We start from the raw sequence: 22,619 nt of genomic DNA, 5'->3' as shown, positions 1-22,619 counted from the left end.
TTCTACCGAGAACCAAAAAGGGTTCTATCTGGAACCAAAAAAATGTTCCTAGGGGACTGCCGAATAACCCTTTTGGAGCCTCTTTTACTAAGAGTGTAGACCTTTGCCATTTTACAACATCATCATTTCTTTTTAATTTCTCTTTTCTTTTTTTATTTACTATGACGTAACCCCTTGGAAAAAACATCTATTCATTATTAAATGAATCTAATAAAATCCAAGAGATTCAATAGATTCTGTTCCACTGAAAGAGGAAAGCATGTTCATGTTTTAAGTTTTTATCTCTGTCCCCCACACATCTCTCTCTGTCTTTCTCTGCTTTTCTGCAGTAGCCTGTATCTGGGGGAATCTATTTTGCATGGCCAGGAATCCTGTTTGATAGTGACCCAGGTGTGTTAAACCCCTAGAACTCCCCACACCACCAACATCTTCGTTTCCAGCTAAATTAAGCAGCCAGAGTTACGTTACATATGGATTTAGCTGACAAGATAGCATAGAACTCCTCAATCCTTTTCCTGTTTAATGATACATTGAATTTCCATGTATTAATAAATGGTATCTTCAGAATCTCTCAACCAAAGCCTCACACCAAACTGGACTTATTAACATGAACCTATAATGGGGCAACTCTTTCCTCTGTGCAAATCTCTCTGAGTATGTGAATGAATGGGCAAAGAGATGATGCCTAGCGTGTGAGTTAGTGCACAGCAGTACGGTAGAGCTATATTATCGACATGAGGAGAGTAAGGATGGGAAGATGGTGGAGGACAGACAGAGAGAGAGAGAGAGAGAGAGAGAGGGGAGGGGAATGTGTGTGATTTCAAAGTGTTGTTCCTTTGTACGGCTCACAGATACGGTACTGGGGGAGCCAGCCTGTACCTCTTTTACACACGTTGCCATGGAAACCAGCCCAGCAGCTGTATGAATCCCAAGAAATTCCTCCACCCATTCTCCCCCATACTACCCCACCCCCATACACACATACTACACACACACATGCACACGCACGCATGCACACGCACATGCATACCCTCACACACATGCACACATTCCCCACCACATACACACATGTAGTATACACGTAAACATCTCCCCCATCCACAATTAGGGTTTCACAAATCTGGTAACTATCCCAAAATCAGGTAAATGTCCCCAAATTTCCTGGTTTTCCAGAAAACATGGTTGGAAAAATTCCGGAATATGCAGGGAATAAGCAGGAAATCCGGAATCCTCCAAGTAGGTTTCTGGAAAACCTGGGAATATTGGGAAACAACGCATGCATGAAATGACCTGATTTAATAGTAAGCCCTCTATAGCAGAACCCCTGTAAAGCCTCTAGTAACCCGGGGACTCCTCTAGTAAACAGGGACATTCCTCTAGTAACCAGGGGAATTCCTCTAGTAACCAGGTGCAATCCTCTAGTATCCAGGGGCTCTCCTCTAGTAACCAGGGGAATTCCTCTAGTAACCAGGGGCAATCCTCTAGTATCCAGGGGCAATCCTCTAGTATCCAGGGGCTCTCCTCTAGTAACCAGGGGCACTCTAGTAACCAGGGGCTCTCCTCTAGTAACCAGGGGCACTCCTCTAGTGTCCAGGGGCACTCCTCTAGTATCCAGGGACACTCCTTTATTGCAATTTTAAAACACTAACATGCTATTTGGAGAAGATCAAAAACAAGCATAAATGACCCCAGCCATTATGACCTTGGCTGCTGTAACTTCATTCACCTCCGTCCATCTACAGACACACAGCCTATTAGCTATACAATTAGCCGCTACACCTTTAATCAACACCGGGATTAAAATCTATAATTCAATACGTACAGCGGAATCTGTTAGCAGAAATTAGCAGTTTTAAAAGCTAATTTCCTGTAATTCTACACATTTTGTCATGACTTACACCATGTTAGTATGATATCTGAGCGAGAGTGACTAACAAAATCAATGGGGGACCCCTGGAGGTCAGGGCCCCTTGGCACATGCGCTGCGTGCCCGGTCAGTAATTCGGTCATGATTACTACGTTTAATTAGCTGGCTAGACTAACTACACTAATGAATCCAATCTAAACAGTTTTAACTGACATGTGGCTAATTGAGTTAGTGTCAGTGAGTGGCGTATAACAAGAGAAAAACTGCTGATGCACAACCAAATTTTGAAATGGCACCTTGTGTATTCTACTATTCTAACTCTCAGCAGTAAGATGAGACCTCGACTGAGTTCCCCCAAAAATAGTCAAAATAAAACTGAAAGCTGCGACCCACAGACCTACAAAGACATGCACAGCGAGAACAGAGCGAGACAGACAAGCAAGGAAATGATTCAGCAACTACAGAGAAAACAAACCGCGACCTTCGACTTCAGGGAAACATCTACCATCTAACTATGTCTTCTATGAGCAAAGACATACCAATGAAGTACTTTCATTACTGTCATTTTCCACATGGAACGAAAAGTTACACACTTACTTTCAGTAAATGTCAAAAGTTTGGACACACCTACTCATTCAAGGGTTTTTCATTATTTGTACTATTTTCTACATTGTAGAATAATAGTAAAGACATCAAAACTATGAAATAACCCATATGGAATCACAAAGTCACCAAAAAAGTGTAATCAATATATATTTTGCCACCCTTTGCCTTGATGACAGCTTTGCACATTCTTGGCATTCTCTCAAACAGCTTCATGGGGAATGCTTTATCCAACAGTCTTGAAGGAGTTCCCACATATGAGCACTTGTTGGCTGCTTTTCTTTCACTCTGCGGTCCAGCTCTTCCCAAACCATCTCAATCGGGTTGAGGTTGGGTGTTTGTGGAGGCCAGGTCATCTGATGCAGCACTCCATCACTCTCCTTGGTCAAATAGCCCTTACACAGCCTGGAGGTGTGTTTTGGGTCATTGTACTGTTGAAAAACAAATGATAGACACCCAAAGCACAAACCAGATGGGATGGCATATCACTGCAGAATGCTGTGGTAGCCATGCTGGTTAAGTGTGCCTTGAATTCTAAATAAATCACAGACAGTGTCACCAGCAAAGCACCCCCACACCATCACACCTCTTCCTCCGTTCTTCACGGTGGGAAGCACACATGTAGAGATCATCTGTTCACCTACTCTGCGTCTCACATAGACACGGCCGTTGGAACAAAAAATGTAAAATTTGGACTCATCAGACCAAAGGACAGATTTCCACTGGTCTAATGTCCATTGCTCATGTTTCTTGGCCCAAGCAAGTCTCTCCTTCTTATTGGTGTCCTTTAGTAGTGGGTTCTTTGCAGCAATTCGACCATGAATGCCTGATTCACACAGTCTCCTCTGAACAGTTGATGTTGAGATGTGTTTATTTTGGCTGCAATCTGAGGTGCAGGTAACTCTAATGAACTTATCCTCTGCAGCAGAGGTAACTGGTTTTTGCCACTGCACTTGAAGAAACAAAGTTCTTGGAATTTTCCGCATTGACTGACCTTCATGTCTTAAAGTAATGATGGACTGCCATTTCCCTTCGCTTATACGAGCTGTTCTTGCCATAATATGGATTTGGTCTTTTACCAAATAGGGCTTCTTCTGTATACCACCTCTACCTTGTCATAACACAACTGATTGGCTCAAACGCATTAAGAAGGAATGAAATTCCACAAATTAACTTTTAACATGGCACACCTGTTAATTGAAATGCATTCCAGGTGACTACCTCATGAAGCTAGTTTATAGAATGCCAAGAGTGCGCAAAGCTGTTATCAAGGCAAAGGTTGGCTACTTTGAAGAATCTCAAATATAAAATATATTTTGATTTGTTTAACACTGGTTGCTACATGAATCCATGTGTTATTTCATAGTTTTGATGTCTTCACGATTATTCTACAATGTAGAAAATAGTCAAAATAAAGAACTCTGGAATGAGTAGGTGTGTCCAAACGTTTGACTGGTACTGTACATACGCACCGACACACACAGAAATGGAGCATGGTAAATGGAACATGTCTTGCGTTAAACATCTGGGCTGATCACTCCAATAGGATACAATACTGAGCAGCATGAGAGGGAAATGGGTTCAAAATGGAGCATGGGAGAGGGGGATGAGATAGAGGAGAGGAAGAGAGGAGAAAAGAAGAGTAGACACTCTAATGTCCTGTCAGCTCTCAGTCTTGCAGGCTTTGAATTTCACTGACGCAGCGTGAAGCCTTAGTGATCACCATGAACACTATGACCTTAGAGAGATGGACAAAAAACCTTCAACAGACCCCCTCCATCTCACATTAGGCCAGCTACTGACAGATAGTCCTCTTAGGGAGGTTTTTAACAGACAACACAATAACATCCCTTTACCAGAACAACAAGGAATAAATCCCACTCATAGGTCTGAAATGGTACCCTTTTTCCCTATGTAGTGCACTAATTTATAATGCACTACCCATGGCTCCGGTAAAAAGTGGGGAATAGGGTGCCATGTGGGGAATAGGGTGCCATTTCGGTGGCACCCATAGTCTTGAATCGGATCTCTGTGACAGGTAGTTAAAGAGAGTCCAATAGTTGAAGTTGACCTCCTAGTGGAGCTGTAGTTTAGTTGTGTTCATTACTTGTAGCTTCAGCTAGCTGCCTGGTTCTGCCTGTATGAAAAGTTTGCCCTCCACTGTCCTTCTCCAATGGGTTCCACTGTATTGAGTTTGAAGCCTCCTTGGCCTCTCTCCGTGTATGATTTGGTTCGAACTCACCTTCAGTGTTATTGTTAGAGCTGAGGAAAGATGCGTTTGATATTTCTCATAATGGAGTGATGTATTTTTTGCCTCAAGAGGCTCACGACTCGTCTCTTCTTTTCTCTGCTGGCTTTGCTTGGCTGGTTGGCAGTCAGCGGAGCATTAATAAATGATAAAGGAAATCAAAGGCTTACCGACAGCATGATTGGATACAACATCTTGAAGAAACAGTACATGTAGACAGTGCATATCATTTGAGAATATTATTCTTTTAAAAATAATTTCCTACCATTTTAATGCATTTAATGTATTCTATTTGGTATGAAAGCCTAAAGACAAGCAGTGAAATTCAAATCCAACTGATGGCTTTTTTCAATCCCCCCCACCTCCCACACACACACCTCCCTCCCCCTCTAACACATTCCTGTTGTGTTTCACTGCTAATTATTTTTCAAAGGAGCAATTTATTTCCATTTTCATAATTTCATCCATTCCCCCAAAGATAACATCAGTGAATTCATTATCTTTGGGAGAGAGATGAGGGGGTCCAGAAAAAGATTCATATTCTATCTCTCCATCTCTCTCTTTCTCTGTCTGTTTTTCCCATTTCAGATGCATCCTTCACTTTGTAAAGGCATATGGAAATGGGAGAGGAGCAGATGGTGATTTGGTCCCACGGGCAGTACAGATGACTTATGAATAATGAAGAATAGCGAGGAAACGGTTTGGCTGGTTACACAGAGGTGTGATGCTATAGATACACAGTCGTTCCACACAGCTAAACCTTAATCAATAGTGAATCATTTCTGAATGATGATGCACCCACAGCGCCACTTCATATCTGTCTGCTTGAACTACTTGTCTATCAAATTAACGGAAGACAAGGTTAATTTGAATTACACAGTTTTTTATCAACTACTGTAATGTACAAAGCATATTCCCTTTGGAAACGTCCTTTACTTCAGCTCCTTTATTGGGAGTGTGTATTTTACTAAATACTTAAGTTTAATCAATCAAAACAAATCAAATTGTATTTGGCACATGCGCCAAATACAACTGGTGTAGACTTTACTGTGAAATGCTTGCATACAAGCCCTTCCCAATGATGCAGAGTTTAGATGTTGGAACATTGCTTCGAGCACTTGCTTCTATTCAGCCACAAGAGCATTAGAGAGGTCGGGCACTGATGTTGGACGATTATGCCTGGCTCGCAGACGGCATTCCAATTCATCCCAAAGGTGCTAGATGGAGTTGAGGTCAGGGCACTTTGCAGGCCAGTCAAGTTCTTCCACACTGATCTCGACAAACCATTTCTGTATGGACCTTGCTTGTGCATACTGTTTTAGCAATTGTCATGCTAAAACAGGAAAGGTCCTTCCCCAAACTGTTACCACAAAGTTGGAAGCACAGGATCATCTAGAATGTTATTGTATGTTATAGCATTAAGATTTCCCTTCACTGGAACTAAGGGGCCTAGCCAAACCATGAAAAACAGCCCCAGACCATTATTCCTCCTCCACCAAACTTTACAGTTGGCACTATGCACTATGGCAGGTAGCATTCTCTTGGCATCCACCAAACCCATCAGATTGCCAGACGGTAAAGCATGACTCATCCCTCCAGAGAACACATATCCACTGCTCCAGAGTTCAATGGCAGCAAGCTTTACAACACTCCAGCTGACACTTGGCATTGCACCTGGTGAGCTTAGGTTTGTGCACGGCTGCTCAGCCATGGAAACCCATTTCATGAAGCTCTCGACTAACAGTTCTTGTGCTGATGTTGCTTCCAGAGGCAGTTTGGAACTCAGTGTTGCAACCGAGGACAGACAATTTGTAATTCTTATTTTCAATGACAGCCTAGGAACAGTGGGTTCTTGTTCAGGGGCAGAACGACAGATTTGTACCTTGTCAGCTCAGGGATTTGAACTTCCAACCTTTCGGTTACTAGCCCAACACTCTAACCACTAGGCTACCCTGCCGCCCCACTTTGTGGCTGAGCCTAGATCCTAGACGTTTCCACTTCACAATAACAGCACTTACAGTTGACCGGGGCATCTCTAGCAGGGCAGAAATTCTACGAACTGACTTGTTGGAAAGATGACATCTATGACAGTGCCACGTTGAAAGTCACTGAGCTCTTCAGTAAGGCCATTCTACTTCCAATGTTTGTCAATGGAGATTGCATAACTGTTCTCGATCTTATACACCTGTCAACAACTGGTGTGACTGAAATATCTGAATACACTAATTTAAAGGGGTATCCAGATACTTTGGTTTATATAGTGCACGTACATAAAGGCAGGGTAAAGTGACTAGGCATCAGGATAGATGATAAGAGTCAAATAAAGAACAAAGGAGCAGCAGCAAATGATGTGTAAAACTGTGTGTGTGCGCGAGTGTGTAATGTGTATGTATGCACAGTTGAAGTTTGAAGTTTACATACGCCTTAGCCAAATACATTTAAACTCAGTTTTTCACAATTCCTGACATTTAATCCAAGTAAAAAATCCCTGTCTTAGGTCAGTTAGGATCAACACTTTATTTTAAGAATGTGAAATGTCAGGATAATAGTAGAGAGAATGATTTATTTCAGCTTTTATTTCTTTCATCACATTCCCAGTGGGTCAGAAGTTTACATACACTCAATTAGTATTCGGTAGCATTGCCTTTAAATTGTTTAACTTGGGTCAAATGTCTCGCGTAGCCTTCCACAAGCTTCCCACAATAAGTTGGGTAAATTTTGACCCATTCCTCCTGACAGAGCTGGTGTAACTGAGTCAGGTTTGTAGGCCTCCTTGCTTGCACACACTTTTTTCAGTTCTGCCCACAAATTCTCTATAGGATTGATGTCAGGGCTTTGTGATGGCCACTCCAATACCTTGACTTTGTTGTCCTTAAGCCATTTTGCCACAGCTTTGGAAGTATGCTTGGGGTTATTGTCCATTTGGAAGACCTATTTGAAACCAAGCTTTAACTTCCTGACTGATGTCTTGAGATATAGCTTCAATATATCCACATAATTTTCATTCCTCATGATGCCATCTATTTTGTGAAGCGCACCAGTCCCTCCTGCAGCAAAGCACCCCCACAACATGATGCTGCCACCCCCGTGCTTCATGGTTGGGATGGTGTTCTCTTTGACATGCAAGCCTCCCCCTTTTTCCTCCAAACATAATGATGGTTATTATGGCCAAACAGTTCTATTTTTGTTTCATCAGACCAGAGGACATTTCTCCAAAAAGTACGATCTTTGTCCCCATGTGTAGTTGCAAATTGTAGTCTGGCTTTTTTATGGCGGTTTTGGAGCAGTGGTTTCTTCCTTGCTGAGCAGCCTCAGTGGCGGTTCTAGACCATTTCAACTGGGGGGGCCAAGTTGGGGCCAGTTGTACTGTTAGAGGGGCCAGTTACATTAGACGTTATTGTTGTCATGTCGTTTTCTTCACTGCATTGCAGGCATTAGCAGGCAAAAGACCATGTTCATAATCATTAGTGTTCCGCGTTGCCACTGTCTAATAACGGATGTAAAAAAAGAACGATAGCAAAAATTTGTTATGTAAAAATTATTTCATACTCCACATTTAGGGGGGCCACAAGGGGGTCCAAAATTGTTGTTACAGGGGCACTGCCCCCCCCCCCCCCAGAACCGCCCCTGAGCGGCCTTTCAGGTTATGTCGATATAGGACTCGTTTTACTGTGGATATAGATACTTTTGTACCTGTTTCCTCCAGCAACTTCACAAGGTCCTTTGCTGTTGTTCTGGGATTGATTAGCACTTTTCGCACCAAAGTACGTTCATCTCTAGGAGACAGAATGTGTCTCCTTCCTGAGCGGTATGGCGGCAGCGTGGTCCCATGGTGTTTATACTTGTGTACTATTGTTTGTACAGATTAATGTGGTACCTTCAGTCATTTGGAAATTGCTCCCAAGGATGAACCAGACTTGTGGAGTACAATTTTTTTCTGAGGTCTTGGCTGATTTCTTTTGATTTTCCCATGATGTCAAGCAAAGAAGCACTGAGTTTGAAGGTAGACCTTGAAATACATCCACAGGTACACCTCCAATTGACTCAAATGATGTCAATTAGCCTATCAGAAGCATCTAAGGCAATGACATAACTTTCTGGAATTTTCCAAGCTGTTTAAATGCACAGTCAACTTAGTGTATGTAAACTTCTGACCCACTGGAATTGTGATACTGTGAATTATAAGTGAAATAATCTGTCTGTAAACAATTGTTGGAAGAATTACTTGTGTCATGCACAAAGTAGATGTCCTAACCGACTTGCCAAAACTATAGTTTGTTAACAAGACATTTGTGGAGTTGTTGAAAAACAAGTTTTAATGACTCCAACCTAAGTGTATGTAAACTTCCGACTTCAACTGTATGTACGTGTTTGTGTTGTGTCGGTCTGCAAACGCGTGTGTGTGGGCGTTTGTCGTTTATGTGAATGTGTTTGTATGCGAGTGTCAATGTAGTGTGTGTGAGTGTGTATATTAACCAAGACAATTACTGAAAACGGTATAGCCTAATCCTTTTCTAACTTGATTGTTGTCTCTCTGTCTTTATCTTTCTCTCTGAACGACCAGACCAGTGCTGTCGTGACCTAGATATAGGCCTGCTGCAATGGGAGTGCTGTAGTGTGAGAGCACAGAGAGATGGTTAACCGCAAACACACATGGCTAACTCTTCTTCACCTATTTGCTCTGTTTTCCAGGCCTCTACAGTCTATCACAGCTGAGTCCTGACACACAATACTACTGCTCTATGTGAATGGAGTTATGTAGATCTTAACAGGATCCACTAACCTGATCCACTAATATCCAATCACAACCCTCCATCTTAAGTGACAGGCCTCTCAACACTTGCCAAAGAAAATGAAGGAAATACAAGACATGGTAAGGATCGAAGCCTTTTTAGAAGATCTGACAAAATATTGTAGTCGTCTGCAGTTGCCAGCTCTTACTCTTAATATCGGGCTGTTGTTATCAAAAGATTTACTATTACATTCACTGTTTGAATACATTAAAATCATCGACTGACTTCAGAAGATAGTCTGAAATTGCCACTTGTACATGAGATAAAAAAATGCAGCTTTTTAAAAATTTAAACCAGTTAAATGGTTGTTTACTACTCTGCAATCAAAATGTATCCAGTTTGTTTTCAGATACAGCTGGGAAAAGGGGAGAAAAAATCATGCAAAACAGACGTTAGAAATTGTGTTGCCAGGCAACCATTTTAGGTAGCAGTTGATTAAAACACTTTTCAGACTGGCTCAATCGAAAGTGTCAGAGTTGGTGTATGTTCTATTAAATGCAGTAACAGAAAATTGGTGAAGCACGACTCGCCTTGCTGCTGTGAAATACTCTCATCTGAATATGTACTGTCTGTATTAAATGTATATTACATTAAGAACATGCTACAGTCTGGAAAAACAACAGGCTATTAGTCACTGCCTGCATGAAGAAACACAGTGAAATCCAAATCAGTAATGGAATGGTTATGACTACCTACATAGTTCACTCAGGCTTACCCTCCCGTGAGTCTATACATGGTTTAAAAAAACACCTTGACAAATTCTTCATCTCTATAAAAGCTAGAAAACAAAACGTCATTACAAAATCTATAGAAATGTATTTTCTTATCAACACTTATCAAAAATATCTGCACCGCATTTTGCATAGATGGATACAACGCATTTGCCATGACTGTTTACATGATTGTGAAAACAACTTCTTAAAAAGTGAAAAGGGTCAAAAGCTAATTCAGGACTTTGGTCACATTGTAGATACTAGCAACAGACTATCTGTTGATAAGCAACTGCTTGCTAAGGTTACGGTTAGGGTAAGGTTTAGAATAAGGGTTAAGGTAAGGGTTAGGTTAGGGCTAGTAGATAGTTAGTTGAAATGTTACTGATAGTCTGTAGAGCATCTACAGATGGACCATCCAAATAAAGTGTTACCAGAATTTTTTATAAACTTAATGAGAAAATGCAGCGGACCTACTATTTCCCTACGCACACAAGAACAAACAGATCATTTCAATTACTAAATTACTATTGACTGGAATAACTCATGAACATCCTTAAATACATATTTGAACCCAAAGACTTGGACATTTCAATAGCCTATCAACTCTCTCTAAATATATTTTTTACATCCAAATAAGATTTATATCTATTCAATAAGGAATACAATAAATATTGCAAATATATTGTAGGTTACTAACCGATTTTTGTTAATGAAATATATTAAGCTAATTTACTTAAATATAACAAAGAGGGAAAACTATGAACAAATATTTAATAAAATTTGTTCATAAACACTATCCAGGGCCATTAGTCTGAAACAGCATGTAAAAAAAATACGATTTTCCAGGAAAATAATCCTCGACTTCAAAATGTTCCAAGAAAATAATCCTCAATTTCGATCAGTTTCTTCACAGATCTGTATTCCATATGGATTGACTCATATGTATCGTACTCAACCATTCACAGTTGACTGATCCTTCCACACAATATTATGGAAATCGGAACCTTCCAATCCATCTCTGCCTGTTGTCGCAGATGACGTCCTGAGCTCCGTATGTGGGTAGCTCCTCCTCTACTTCCTCTGACGTCACTTCCTTCTCTATGTGACATCAGTAATCCACGGAAAAGTGGCTGGGTAATCCATGTCCAGAATTGAGGAATTCCTGAGCGACAGCATTACCAGTTTTCCCACTTTCCTCCCAACCTTCCAGACCAGGTAATCCCAGACTTGGCATTAAGCGAAATCATCTCTCCTCCTCTTCCTCAGATGAAGGTGTACTGGGCGGGGCATCTCCAGACAGCCTGTGCTCTACAGGGTAAAAGGTGCCAGGTGAGATGCCCAGGATCAGTTGGCGTACTGGGCATAGAAGGCCACCTTGACCCTCTCTATCTGGTGACACAGCTTGATGGCTGGACCCAGCTTCAGCTCCATACACTCCTGGACTGTGGGCAGGGTCAGCAACAACAATGCCTGGCCATCTATGTCCTGCAGAGACAATAAGGACAGAGAGACAGAGAATAAGGACAGAGAGACAGAGAATAAGGACAGAGAGACAGAGAATAAGGACAGAGAGACAGAGAATAAGGACAGAGAGACAGAGAATAAGGACAGAGAGACAGAGAATAAGGACAGATAGACAGAGAATTAGGACAGAGAGACAGAGAATAAGGACAGAGAGACAGAGAATAAGGACAGATAGACAGAGAATAAGGACAGATAGACAGACAGAGAATCAGGACAGAGAGACAGACAGAGAGACAGAGATAGAGAATAAGGACAGAGAGACAGAGAATAAGGACAGATAGACATAGAATAAGGACAGAGAGACAGAGAATAAGGACAGAGAGACAGACAGAGAATCAGGACAGAGAGACAGACAGAGAGACAGAGATAGAGAATAAGGACAGCGAGACAGACAGAGAATCAGGACAGAGAGACAGACAGAGAGACAGAGATAGAGAATAAGGACAGAGAGACAGAGACAGAGAATAAGGACAGAGAGACAGAGGAAAGGATGACGATGTCAATGATAATGTGAAGAGAGAGTCTGTACATCAAACGAGAAAGTGTGTTGAATTGGGGACGTGTGTGTCTGCATGTATTTCAGAGTGTGTGCACAGTGTGTGTGTGTACCTGCTCCTGGAAGATGTTGGCGAGAGCAGCACAGTCGGTGGAGGTGATGAAGGTGACCACGTCTTCTACGGACCACTCCAGAGGGTTCCTCTCCAACACCAGCCGGCACTCCGCCTCACTACACTCCACCTGAAGGACCACAGGACACATGGCCACAAAGATTAATCTACATGCAGGACATTTATCAACTGGATATGACATCAGGACGCCATTCACTGACCATACCAGGGCCACCCGGCCACCAGGGAGCCAAAGAACCTATCAAATACTAAATCACATCTTCATTAATGTGGCTCTGTGTATGTGTGTGTCTCTGCGTGTAGCATTTGCTCTCACCTGCATCTCCTGTCTCTTGGGTGGGTGGTACTTGTTCCCCTGGTTATATGACAGGGACCGAGTGCTCCGCCTCCTGCTTTCAGGACCCTCACGGCTGCCCGAAGCTATGCCGGTATGGGTGGCCCTGCGTAGCGTCACAGCGCGCCGCGGCCGGCTGTTAGCCACCTCCACAGAGGACGTGTCTGTGTGGTCCTCGCGCGGCTCAGAGCTGGTGCCTTCTTCACTGCCCGACTGTAACATAAGATCATCTTCATCCTCGTCTTCATCACTGTCCTGTAGGGAGTTATAGGGTCAATCTTAGTGCAGTGACAATCAAGTCCATTATATAATAGAGAGAAAGACACACGAAGAGAGAGAGAGGGAGAAAGAAAGACACACAAGAACTGGCCTTCCCTGTGACTCAGTTGGTAGAGCATGGTGTTTGCAACGCCAGCATGGTGTGTGCAACGCCAGGGTTGTGGGTTCGATTCCCACAAGGGGCCAGTACAAAAAAAAATAATAGTAATAAAAAATAAAAAATGCATGAAATGAAATGTATGCATTCACTACTGTAAGTTGCTCTGGATAAGAGCGTCTGCTAAATGACTACAATGTAAATATAGAGAAAGAGACGAGAGAGAAGAGACACATGAGAGAGAGATGCACGAAGAGAGAGAGAGACACGGAGAGAAAGAGAGAGAGAGAGATGTGGATAGAAAGAGAGACACATGGAGAGTAAGAGAGAGACACAGAGAGAAAGAGATATGAAGAGAGAGAAAGAGAGAGACCCACAGAGAGAGCGAGAATGAAAGAAAACCAAAAAGAGAGGGGGAGGGGAACACAGCCTTCACTCTTATACACAAGAGAAAGAGAGACATGGAGAGAGCGACAGACAGACCGAAATAGAGGAAGAGCTCTGTCAGACCTGTGGTGACCCTGCAGGAGTGTAGTCCACTGCAGACGAGCGCCGTTTCTTCTGCACAAAGATGGCCTTCCTCTTCTTCCTGCGTCGTGTGGGTTTGGCCTCCAGACTCTCCTCTCCTCCAAACGGCTTAGACAGCTTCTTCTTCTTACCGTAGTAATACGCTGGGGACACAACACTCAACACAGTTCATATTGGCTCATTTCTGACGCAGGTTAGCTATTCATTTAAAAGGGGGTTTAATCAAACAAATGGCTGTGTGTATTTTCGTGTGTGTGTGTTTTTTGTGACAGACACACAAACTCACACTTGTAGAAAATTACTGTATTTGTTCGCGCACGCACACACCAACCTACAAACATATATGAAGTTGATCTTAGTTCCCATTAACAGAAACCCACACATGAACACACAAGTAGAGTAACCACACACACACACACACACACTCACTATATTTGGTCTTTGTCTGCATGGAGCAGTTCTCAGGACACTGGTCTGTGACTTGGACGGGACTGAAGAGGTTGGGACAGCACTGCAGCTTCACACACACTTTGCGACAGAAGTCTGGGATCTGCTCTGCCAGACGCACGATCCGGATGGACGATCGATACGTCTTCCCTTTATATCTAAGGGGCGGAGAGAAACAGTGTCAGCTCAAGCCAATGGGATTGCTCATCCCGGACCTTTCACTCAGGGTGTTCACCAGGAGCCTAATGGTCGCTCCAATCCTGGTCGAGCTCCTCCAGGTGGGACTCACTTGGCTTTGAGGGTCTCCTCGTGGCAGTCCCAATGCCGCTCTTCCACATCCTGTAGCTCCCTCAGGACACGCCCAGGCTTGTAGGCCGCATTGATTAGCATGCTCAGCACCTGCACGGGGACACACAGGAGAACACACTTTCTTCAAGACATTTTTTTCTCCCTAGTTGTGAAGTGAACGTGACACAAAAACTAGAGAACTACTAAAACCAGTAGAACACAAACACACTCAAATGAACACACATTCACACACTCACACTAGGGGGTATGTAGGGAAAGTCAACTTTCTGTCCAAAAATTATGCAGAAAAATTCTAGGTTGGACTACTGCAATGCTCTACTTTCCGGCTTCCCGGATAAAGCACTAAATAAACTTCAGTTAGTGCTCAACACGGCTGCTAGAATCCTGACTAGAACCAAAAAATGTGATCATATTACTCCAGTGCTAGCCTCCCCACACTGGCTTCCTGTTAAGGCAAGGGCTGATTTCAAGGTTTTACTGCTAACCTACAAAGCATTACATGGGCTTGCTCCTACCTATCTTTCTGATTTGGTCCTAACGTACATACCTACACGTATGCTACGGTCACAAGACGCAGGCCTCCTAATTGTCCCTAGAATTTCTAAGCAAACAACTGGAGGCAGGGCTTTCTCCTATAGAGCTAAATTTTTATGGAAAGGTCTGCCTATCCATGTGAGAGACGCAGACTCGGTCTCAACCTTTAAGTCTTTACTGAAGACTCATCTCTTCAGTAGGTCCTATGATTGAGTGTAGTCTGGCCCAGGAGTGTGAAGGTGAACGGAAAGGCTCTGGAGCAACGAACCGCCCTTGCTGTCTCTGCCTGGCCGGTTCCCCTCTCTCCACTGGGATTCTCTGCCTCTAACCCTTTTACAGGGGCTGAGTCACTGGCTTACTGGTGTTCTTCCATGCCGTCCCTAGGAAGGGTGCGTCACTTGAGTGGGTTGAGTCACTGACGTGGTCTTCCTGTCTGGGTTCACACCCCCCCCCCCCTTGGGTTGTGCCGTGGCGGAGATCTTTGTGGGCTATACTCGGCCTTGTCTCAGGATGGTAAGTTGGTGGTTGAAGATATCCCTCTAGTGGTGTGGGGCTGTGCTTTGGCAAAGTGGGTGGGGTTATATCCTGCCTGTTTGGCCCTGTCTGGGGGTATCATCGGATGGGGCCACAGTGTCTCCTGACCCCTCCTGTCTCAGCCTCCAGTATTTATGCTGCAGTAGTTTATGTGTCGGGGGGCTAGGGTCAGTCTGTTATATCTGGAGTATTTCTCCTGTCTTATCTGGTGTCCTGTGTGAATTTAAGTATACTCTCTCTAATTCTCTCTTTCTCTCTCTCGGAGGACCTGAGCCCTAGGACCATGCCTCAGGACTACCTGGCATAATGACTCCTTGCTGTCCCCAGTCCACCTGGCCGTGCTGCTGCTCCAGTTTCAACTGTTCTGCCTGCGGCTATGGAACCCTGACCCGTTCACCGGACGTGCTACCTGTCCCAGACCTGCTGTTTTCAACTCTCAGCAGGAGTGGTAGAGATACTCTCAATGATCGGCTATGAAAAGCCAACTGACATTTACTCTTGAGGTGCTGACTTGTTGCACCCTCGATAACTACTGTGATTATTATTATTTGACCATGCTGGTCATTTTTGAACATTTGAACATCTTGGCCATGTTCTGTTATAATCTCCACCCGGCACAGCCAGAAGAGGACTGGCCACCCCTCATAGCCTGGTTCCTCTATAGATTTCTTCCTAGGTTTTGGCCTTTCTAGGGAGTTTTTCCTAGCCACCGTGCTTCTACACCTGCATTGCTTGCTGTTTTGGATTTTAGGCTGGGTTTCTGTACAGCACTTTGAGATATCAGCTGATGTTAGAAGGGCTATATAAATTAATTTGATTTGATTTAATTTGAAAGGCTGTTTTTGCTGAGTTACTGTGTGTGTGTGTGTATGTGTGTGCGCACGCGTGTGTGTGTGTGTGTAAACAGAAATTACTGACAGCTCAAATTAAACTGAAGCTGCTGCTGAGAGACTGCAGGTGGTTAACAAGACATTTCCTTCTCTCTCTCCTTCCCTCCTCCCCCCCTCTCCTCTCCTCCCCCCCTCTCCTCTCCTCCCCTCTCCAGTCCTTTAATTAGGCATATGCCTCTCTACTTCCTCCAGAGTCTGTTGTTAGTTTTTCTGATCCCATAGGACTCTGGTCAACAGTAGTGGGAATAGATTTGGATGCAACCAGTATGTTGATGTTTCTCTACTTACCTCTTTGAGGACCAGAGTGCATTTCCCCGGCCCTACAGCCTGGGGCAGCTCAGCGATGCGGCCCTTGTTTAGGTAAGGGCCAGAGAAACAGCGGTGGTTCACATAGATCCTGGAACAACAGTATCTCCCATTGGCTGAGCCTGGGGAGGAGAGAGAGAAGCATCATGGGACAATCATCCAATGACAGACAGGTATAAGAATGTCAGGCAGCCTATCAAGTTCAATCTCTTGATAGACTATATAGAAGTCCAATTAGTTTAGACAGGCAGCCCAATTGTGATATTTTTTCTTACCAATTTGCCTTTTGACCGATCAGATCAGCTCTGAAAAAGATCTGATGTAAAAAGATCTGATGTGATTGTTCAAAAGACAAATGAGCGGAAAAACCATCAGAATTGTTCTGCCTGTGTAAAAGCAGCCTAACACTTACATTATGTATGACTTGTTCTAAAACGCCACTGGCTTGTTAATGAGGCTTGTATTGGAGGTGTGCTGTACATAATGTAGTGTGATGCCACACCTCAGTTTACACTTTGTTACTCATACACCTGGAAGTGCACAGCTCCGGTAGAATAGTAATTACACAAATTACAAATATGCATGAGCCCCCCCCCCCCCCCCCCCCACACACACACTAAATAAACAGAACAGTGGCACACACACCCTTAAAAAATAAACAGAACATGGACTGTGTAAAATGTTGAGAGGAGTGCTAACAGAAGTGTAATATTGATTAATATGTAGAAGCTTGTTCAAACGCAACACTTTTCTGAGACAAGCTTTGAGGCACCAATTGTGATTGTGAAGAGCAACTGCTAGACAGACGAATGTTGTTTGCTCATAAATATGAATCTGCTTTGAAGCAGGTGTGGCTAACGCACGCACGCACGCACACACACACACAACACACACACACACACACACAAACACACACACACACACACACACACACACACACACACACACACACACACACACACACACACACACACACACACACACACACACACACACACACACACACACAGGGCTTTTCCATGTCAATCATGATCATCATTAACTCTCATTTTCATTAATAGCTGTAAATAAATCATCTCATATTTGAATTATGAATCTTGTTTACCTGTATCCATGGCAACGGGCTCGCAGAGGTCGAGAGGGATTGTCTCCGCGGGTTGCGGCGGAGCCAACCTACAGACGGAATATCAATCAACCCATGAATCAATCAATCAATCGAGTGAACAGCAAAGTCGTCCAATCAAAGACACAGCTATTTAAGACCCTGTCAGATTTAGCTTAGTGTGATACATGTCCTTCCCCTAACACAACTGAACAACAATGGGAAAAAATGAGGGCTATTGATGAATGAGTCCCTTGGGTGAGCGATATGTTAAAAGAGGTTAGACGAGAGAGGTTGACAAAGTGTTACTGAAAGCCTCATATGTCGTCTCTGAACGACCACTACCCTGATCCTTCAGAGCTGCGTTTCCCAGCCGCGACTGAAACATGTCATTTGTCAATATAATAAATCTGTCCGCTGAAAAGAAAATGGCAATTGCCAAGTGAACAGCTAGCTACTGTTCCAGGGGGCTATGGTTTGAGAGAGAGGGACCTCGAGGCTTTTTAAGGGTATCTACTTGAGTGTGTTCTCCATCTAGGAGGTTGTACTGTAAAGTATAGGCCATACATTTCTGTGGCTGCTGACATGGCTTGGCAATGCATTGATTTGTTTTTAGAGTGGAATAGCAATCTGTGTGGTGGAACTGTTAAAGTGCTGGATGGGGCTTTTCAAGAAGGGAATGGCACAGTGAGGGTAGCCTAGTGGTTAGAGTGTTTGACTACCGTAAATTCCGGACTATAAGCCGCAACTTTTTTCCCACGCTTTGAACTTCGCGGCTTAAACAATGACGCGGCTAATATATGGATTTTTCCCGCTTTCAAATTTGTGGGTCCTGACAGCGTGGAGCATTGTCAAAAAATCCACTATCATCAACGGGTTTCGAAAGGCTGGACCGCTGCGTGTTGAAGAGGGCTCAGCGGGGGATTTGCCTCCGGATGAAAGTGACGAGAACGACAATGAAAACTATCCAATATCGGATGAAGCAATTCTGAGGCTATTCAACTCCGACACCGTAGGAGATGGTTTCAGTGCACAGGAGGAGGAAGATAGTGACCAATGACTTTCTTGGTAGGTTACTGTTTACTGCTAATTTTTATTTTTTTTGTTACAAGCCGTGTTTCGTTAAAGCCTATTTATTTTTGTTACAAGCTGTGTTTCGTTAAAGCCTATTTATTTTTGTTACAAGCCGTGCTTCGTGAAAGCCTATTTATTTTTGTTACAAGCCGTGTTTCGTTGAAGCCTATTTATTTTTGTTACAAGCCGTGTTTCGTTAAAGCCTATTTATTTTTTGTTACAAGCCGTGCTTCGTGAAAGCCTATTTATTTTTGTTACAAGCCGTGTTTCGTTGAAGCCTATTTATTTTTGTTACAAGCCGTGTTTCGTTAAAGCCTGTGTAAAGTTCATTTGTTTCAATGTACCGGTAGGCACCTACGGCTTATAGACATGTGCGGCTTATTTATGTTCAAAATAATATATTTTTTTAAATTCAGTGGGTGCGGTTTATATTCAGGTGCACTTAATAGTCCGGAAATTACGGTAGTAACTGAAAGGTTGCAAGTTTGAATCCCCGAGCTGACAAGGTACAAATCTGTCGTTCTGCCCCTGAACAAGGCAGTTAACCCACTGTTCCTAGGCTGTCATTGAAAATTTGTATTTGTTCTTAACTGACTTGCCTAGCTAAATAAAGGTAAAACAAAATTGGGGTGGTTCTCTGTAGTTTTGGAGCATCAGCGAACTTACTGCTTCTCTGGCTGGACGACGGCTATCTTCTTCTGCTGCTGGCCTGCAATCAACACAAAATAATAGGGTTTGCACTGTGTGTGTGTGTGTGTGTGTGTGTGTGTGTGTGTGTGTGTGTGTGTGTGTGTGTGTGTGTGTGTGTGTGTGTGTGTGTGTGTGTGTGTGTGTGTGTGTGTGTGTGAGAGAGAGAGAGAGATGCGGGGATACTTACAGACAGGCTTTAGTGGTGGAGTCAAGAGGTAAGCATTGGTCTCACACCATCCTACAGGAAAGATGTCCATGGACTCCACATCCACAATACATTCAGGGAAGGACTTCGGCAGGCCTGGAGAGGGACAAAAGAGCATGGGGTAAGACCGCTGTCCACACACACACGCGCGCACACACACACACACACAGGTCTCACCTTCCAGTCTGAGCCACAGCAGGCGACCCCTGACCTGTGTGATCTGAGCCACACACACCTCGGTGGGCCTGACAGGGTTAACGGCCTCCAGCCACATGTCTTTAGCGAAGCCTCGGCTCTGCCACGCCTACACACACACACACACACACACACACACACACACACACACACACACACACACACACACACACACACACACACACACACACACACACAGCCAATGGGATAAACAGTAGACATAACAACGGATCCTTCTGACAAAAGACTTAAGCCACACACATTCTCCTTGGTCTCGTTTGATTGAGAGGGAATGTCTGTTGTTTATGAATAATCGCTAATTTAAAGGTGCAATATGCAGAAATCGCTCCACCATTTCCTGGTTGCTAAAATTCTAATAGTTCACTTAATTTCATTTTGTGACAAAACAAGCAGTCATTGTGTATAGAATCATTGTACCATCTAAACCGCTGTGAAATATATTTTCCATCACCAAAAATATTGTCTTTTCAGCTGTTTGAAGCTGGTGTAAAAAACGGAACATTTTGTACACCAGTGCACATAGAACAGACCCACTGCTTCTTAGACTGGCTTTCAATGATAATGACAGATCTATGACTGACATTTCTATTTGAATTTGGTCAGGTCGCCCAAAAGATGACAGAATGCAGCTTTAAGGGGGGTGGGCACAGGGACGACAAGAGGGAGGAAGAGAGGGGGGAGGAGAGGGATGGAGAGAAGGATGAGGACAGTGGGGAGAAGAGGCATGGAGAGAGGGAAGGAGAGAGAAGGATGAGGACAGCGGGGAGAAGAGGCATGGAGAGAGAGAAGGAGAGAGAAGGATGAGGCGAGGAACTGAAGGAGGAAGGAAGCGAAAGTATCTTACGTCAGGGAAGCATGCGTCGGGGGCGGTCTCAGTCCCACACTGTTTCAGGTAGTCCGCCCAATCAAAGTCCTGGCTCAGGTAGCCCCTCGGCCGCTCTAGTCCAATCCCGTTCTTCAGACACCACTGGACGGGGAGGATGCCCGGCGACTCAGAATGACACACCAGGGACAGGGGTGTGGCCTCTGGAGTGAGGTCATCCACTGTGACCTGGAAGTAGTGCTCATTGTAGACCTACAGAGAGACAGAATGATGGGAGCGACATTACCATGGCTTCATTAACACATAGAAAATACTTTTAAGGGTATGACTAGGTGTGATACTGTTTGGTTGGGTTAGACAGAGTTGGCTAAGGTTAGAGGTGGCCAGGTAGGCTCACCTGTGTGACAGATACAGGGCAGATGTGGAACGGTTCCGACGGCGACACCATCTCCAGCTTCATCCCCGTCCTGAAGGAGTGTTTGGTCAGGTCTGCATGGTCCTGAAACAACCGTGTCACCGGGGAAAACACACACGTCTTTTAATGATCACTGCAAACAGGCTTTGTTAACAAACACTAAGCAGTGGAGCTAGGCTGTATAATTAAAATGTTATTACTTTGATATTAATGACTCGTCTGCTCAACCGCCCAAATATGCTCTGAGTTAGATCAAATAATGGCTATGTGAGTGTAACTAATTGTCTGCGACAGGTGTGTTTGACCTATAGGGACAGATAGCGCTAGCTAGCGTGGCCCTTTGGAACCCACTGCCAGCGGGGCCATCAGACAGGTCCAGTCAGACCACTGTCGTCTGTACGACAGGTACACACCCAGACGTAGGGCCGTGGGAAAGACAGCAGCTTATCACTACACACACACGCCATAAACCCACACACAATAAACACACCCACACACGGACAGGAGCGGAGGTGTCGGAGCGATGTAACGTAATCCTTTTACGTTGACATTGTTGTCATTTAGCAGACGCTCTTATCCAGAGTGACTTACAGTTGGTGCATTCATCTTAAGACAGCCAGGTAGGACAACCAACCACATCGCAATCGTAGTAAGTACATTTTCCCTCGACAAAGTAGTTATTCACAAAGTCAGTGCTTTTGTTTACCGTGGGATTTTATATATGATACTCTTTAAAGTATCAAACATTTTTTCGTTGTTGATTTTTTTTCTAGAAGATGGGCGCGGTCCTGACATTAGCGGGAAGCTTGTTCTACCATTGGGTATCCAGGACAGAGAAGAGTTTTAACTGGGTGGAGTGGAACCTTATGACATGATATCGTCTGTTAAATGGCTGATAGGAACTCAGGGGTTTGACTACATTGATTAAGAGAGTATTTGATTTGTGTAACTGTTAAACCATCCGTCCCACATGGCTGATCCTCACCTTGAACACCTCCAGGGGCAGTGGGTTCTGCTGGGCCTCGCTCCGCGCTGACTCCAGGGCCTCCTGCCACTCGAGGGCGCTCTTCAGGCCGCGCAACTCTGAGACGAGAGAGAGAGACGACAGTCAGAATACGACTGAAACTCAGCATCAAATGAAAGGCCTTACAAATCTCTCCCAACTGCATGCTGACATAAATATGGTGTCCATGGGATCATCTGACTGAGTTAGTAGAGGGCTTCATCCCCAACATCTCACACGATCCCTTTAAGCAAAACTCTCCCAGTGTTTCCCAAATGTTTTTTTTTTTTTTTTAATCAGATGTCATTTAAAGGACCCTCCCCTTCCCACTCTCTACAAACTGGCTTACCTGGAACTACAGCTGAGACAGGAGACAATCATATGGATTTCTATTGATCATTTGGAGAGGAGATAACATTTTCCATGTTATGTTATAACAGTGGACCAGTATATGTA

The 22,619-nt window shown here is 43.9% G+C and overlaps 1 protein-coding gene across 5 annotated transcripts in view; it reads right to left on the bottom strand.

Moving 5' to 3' along the window:
- Positions 1 to 9,794: 9,794 nt before the first annotated feature.
- Positions 9,795 to 22,619, bottom strand: part of LOC115179968 (scm-like with four MBT domains protein 2) — a 141,667-nt gene continuing 128,842 nt past the window's right edge. For 3 of the 5 annotated variants that reach the window (XM_029741785.1, XM_029741787.1, XM_029741786.1), the window contains 15 exons: positions 22,146 to 22,243; positions 21,143 to 21,244; positions 20,767 to 20,997; positions 19,884 to 20,010; positions 19,689 to 19,802; positions 19,478 to 19,520; positions 17,741 to 17,808; positions 16,618 to 16,757; positions 14,352 to 14,461; positions 14,045 to 14,220; positions 13,902 to 13,946; positions 13,598 to 13,758; positions 12,694 to 12,966; positions 12,358 to 12,486; positions 9,795 to 11,709 (listed from right to left, as the gene is read on the bottom strand). In XM_029741785.1, coding sequence (XP_029597645.1) covers positions 11,569 to 11,709; positions 12,358 to 12,486; positions 12,694 to 12,966; positions 13,598 to 13,758; positions 13,902 to 13,946; positions 14,045 to 14,220; positions 14,352 to 14,461; positions 16,618 to 16,757; positions 17,741 to 17,808; positions 19,478 to 19,520; positions 19,689 to 19,802; positions 19,884 to 20,010; positions 20,767 to 20,997; positions 21,143 to 21,244; positions 22,146 to 22,243 — 1,958 coding nt within the window. In that variant the 3' untranslated portion in view covers positions 9,795 to 11,568. The remainder of the gene's footprint in view (positions 11,710 to 12,357; positions 12,487 to 12,693; positions 12,967 to 13,597; positions 13,759 to 13,901; positions 13,947 to 14,044; positions 14,221 to 14,351; positions 14,462 to 16,617; positions 16,758 to 17,740; positions 17,809 to 19,477; positions 19,521 to 19,688; positions 19,803 to 19,883; positions 20,011 to 20,766; positions 20,998 to 21,142; positions 21,245 to 22,145; positions 22,244 to 22,619) is intronic. The other 2 variants (XM_029741788.1, XM_029741789.1) reach the window with 1 other exon arrangement.

Source organism: Salmo trutta, chromosome 40, assembly GCF_901001165.1.
Source record: "Salmo trutta chromosome 40, fSalTru1.1, whole genome shotgun sequence".
NCBI lineage: Eukaryota > Metazoa > Chordata > Actinopteri > Salmoniformes > Salmonidae > Salmo > Salmo trutta.
This window is presented reverse-complemented; position numbering and strand designations above follow the sequence as displayed.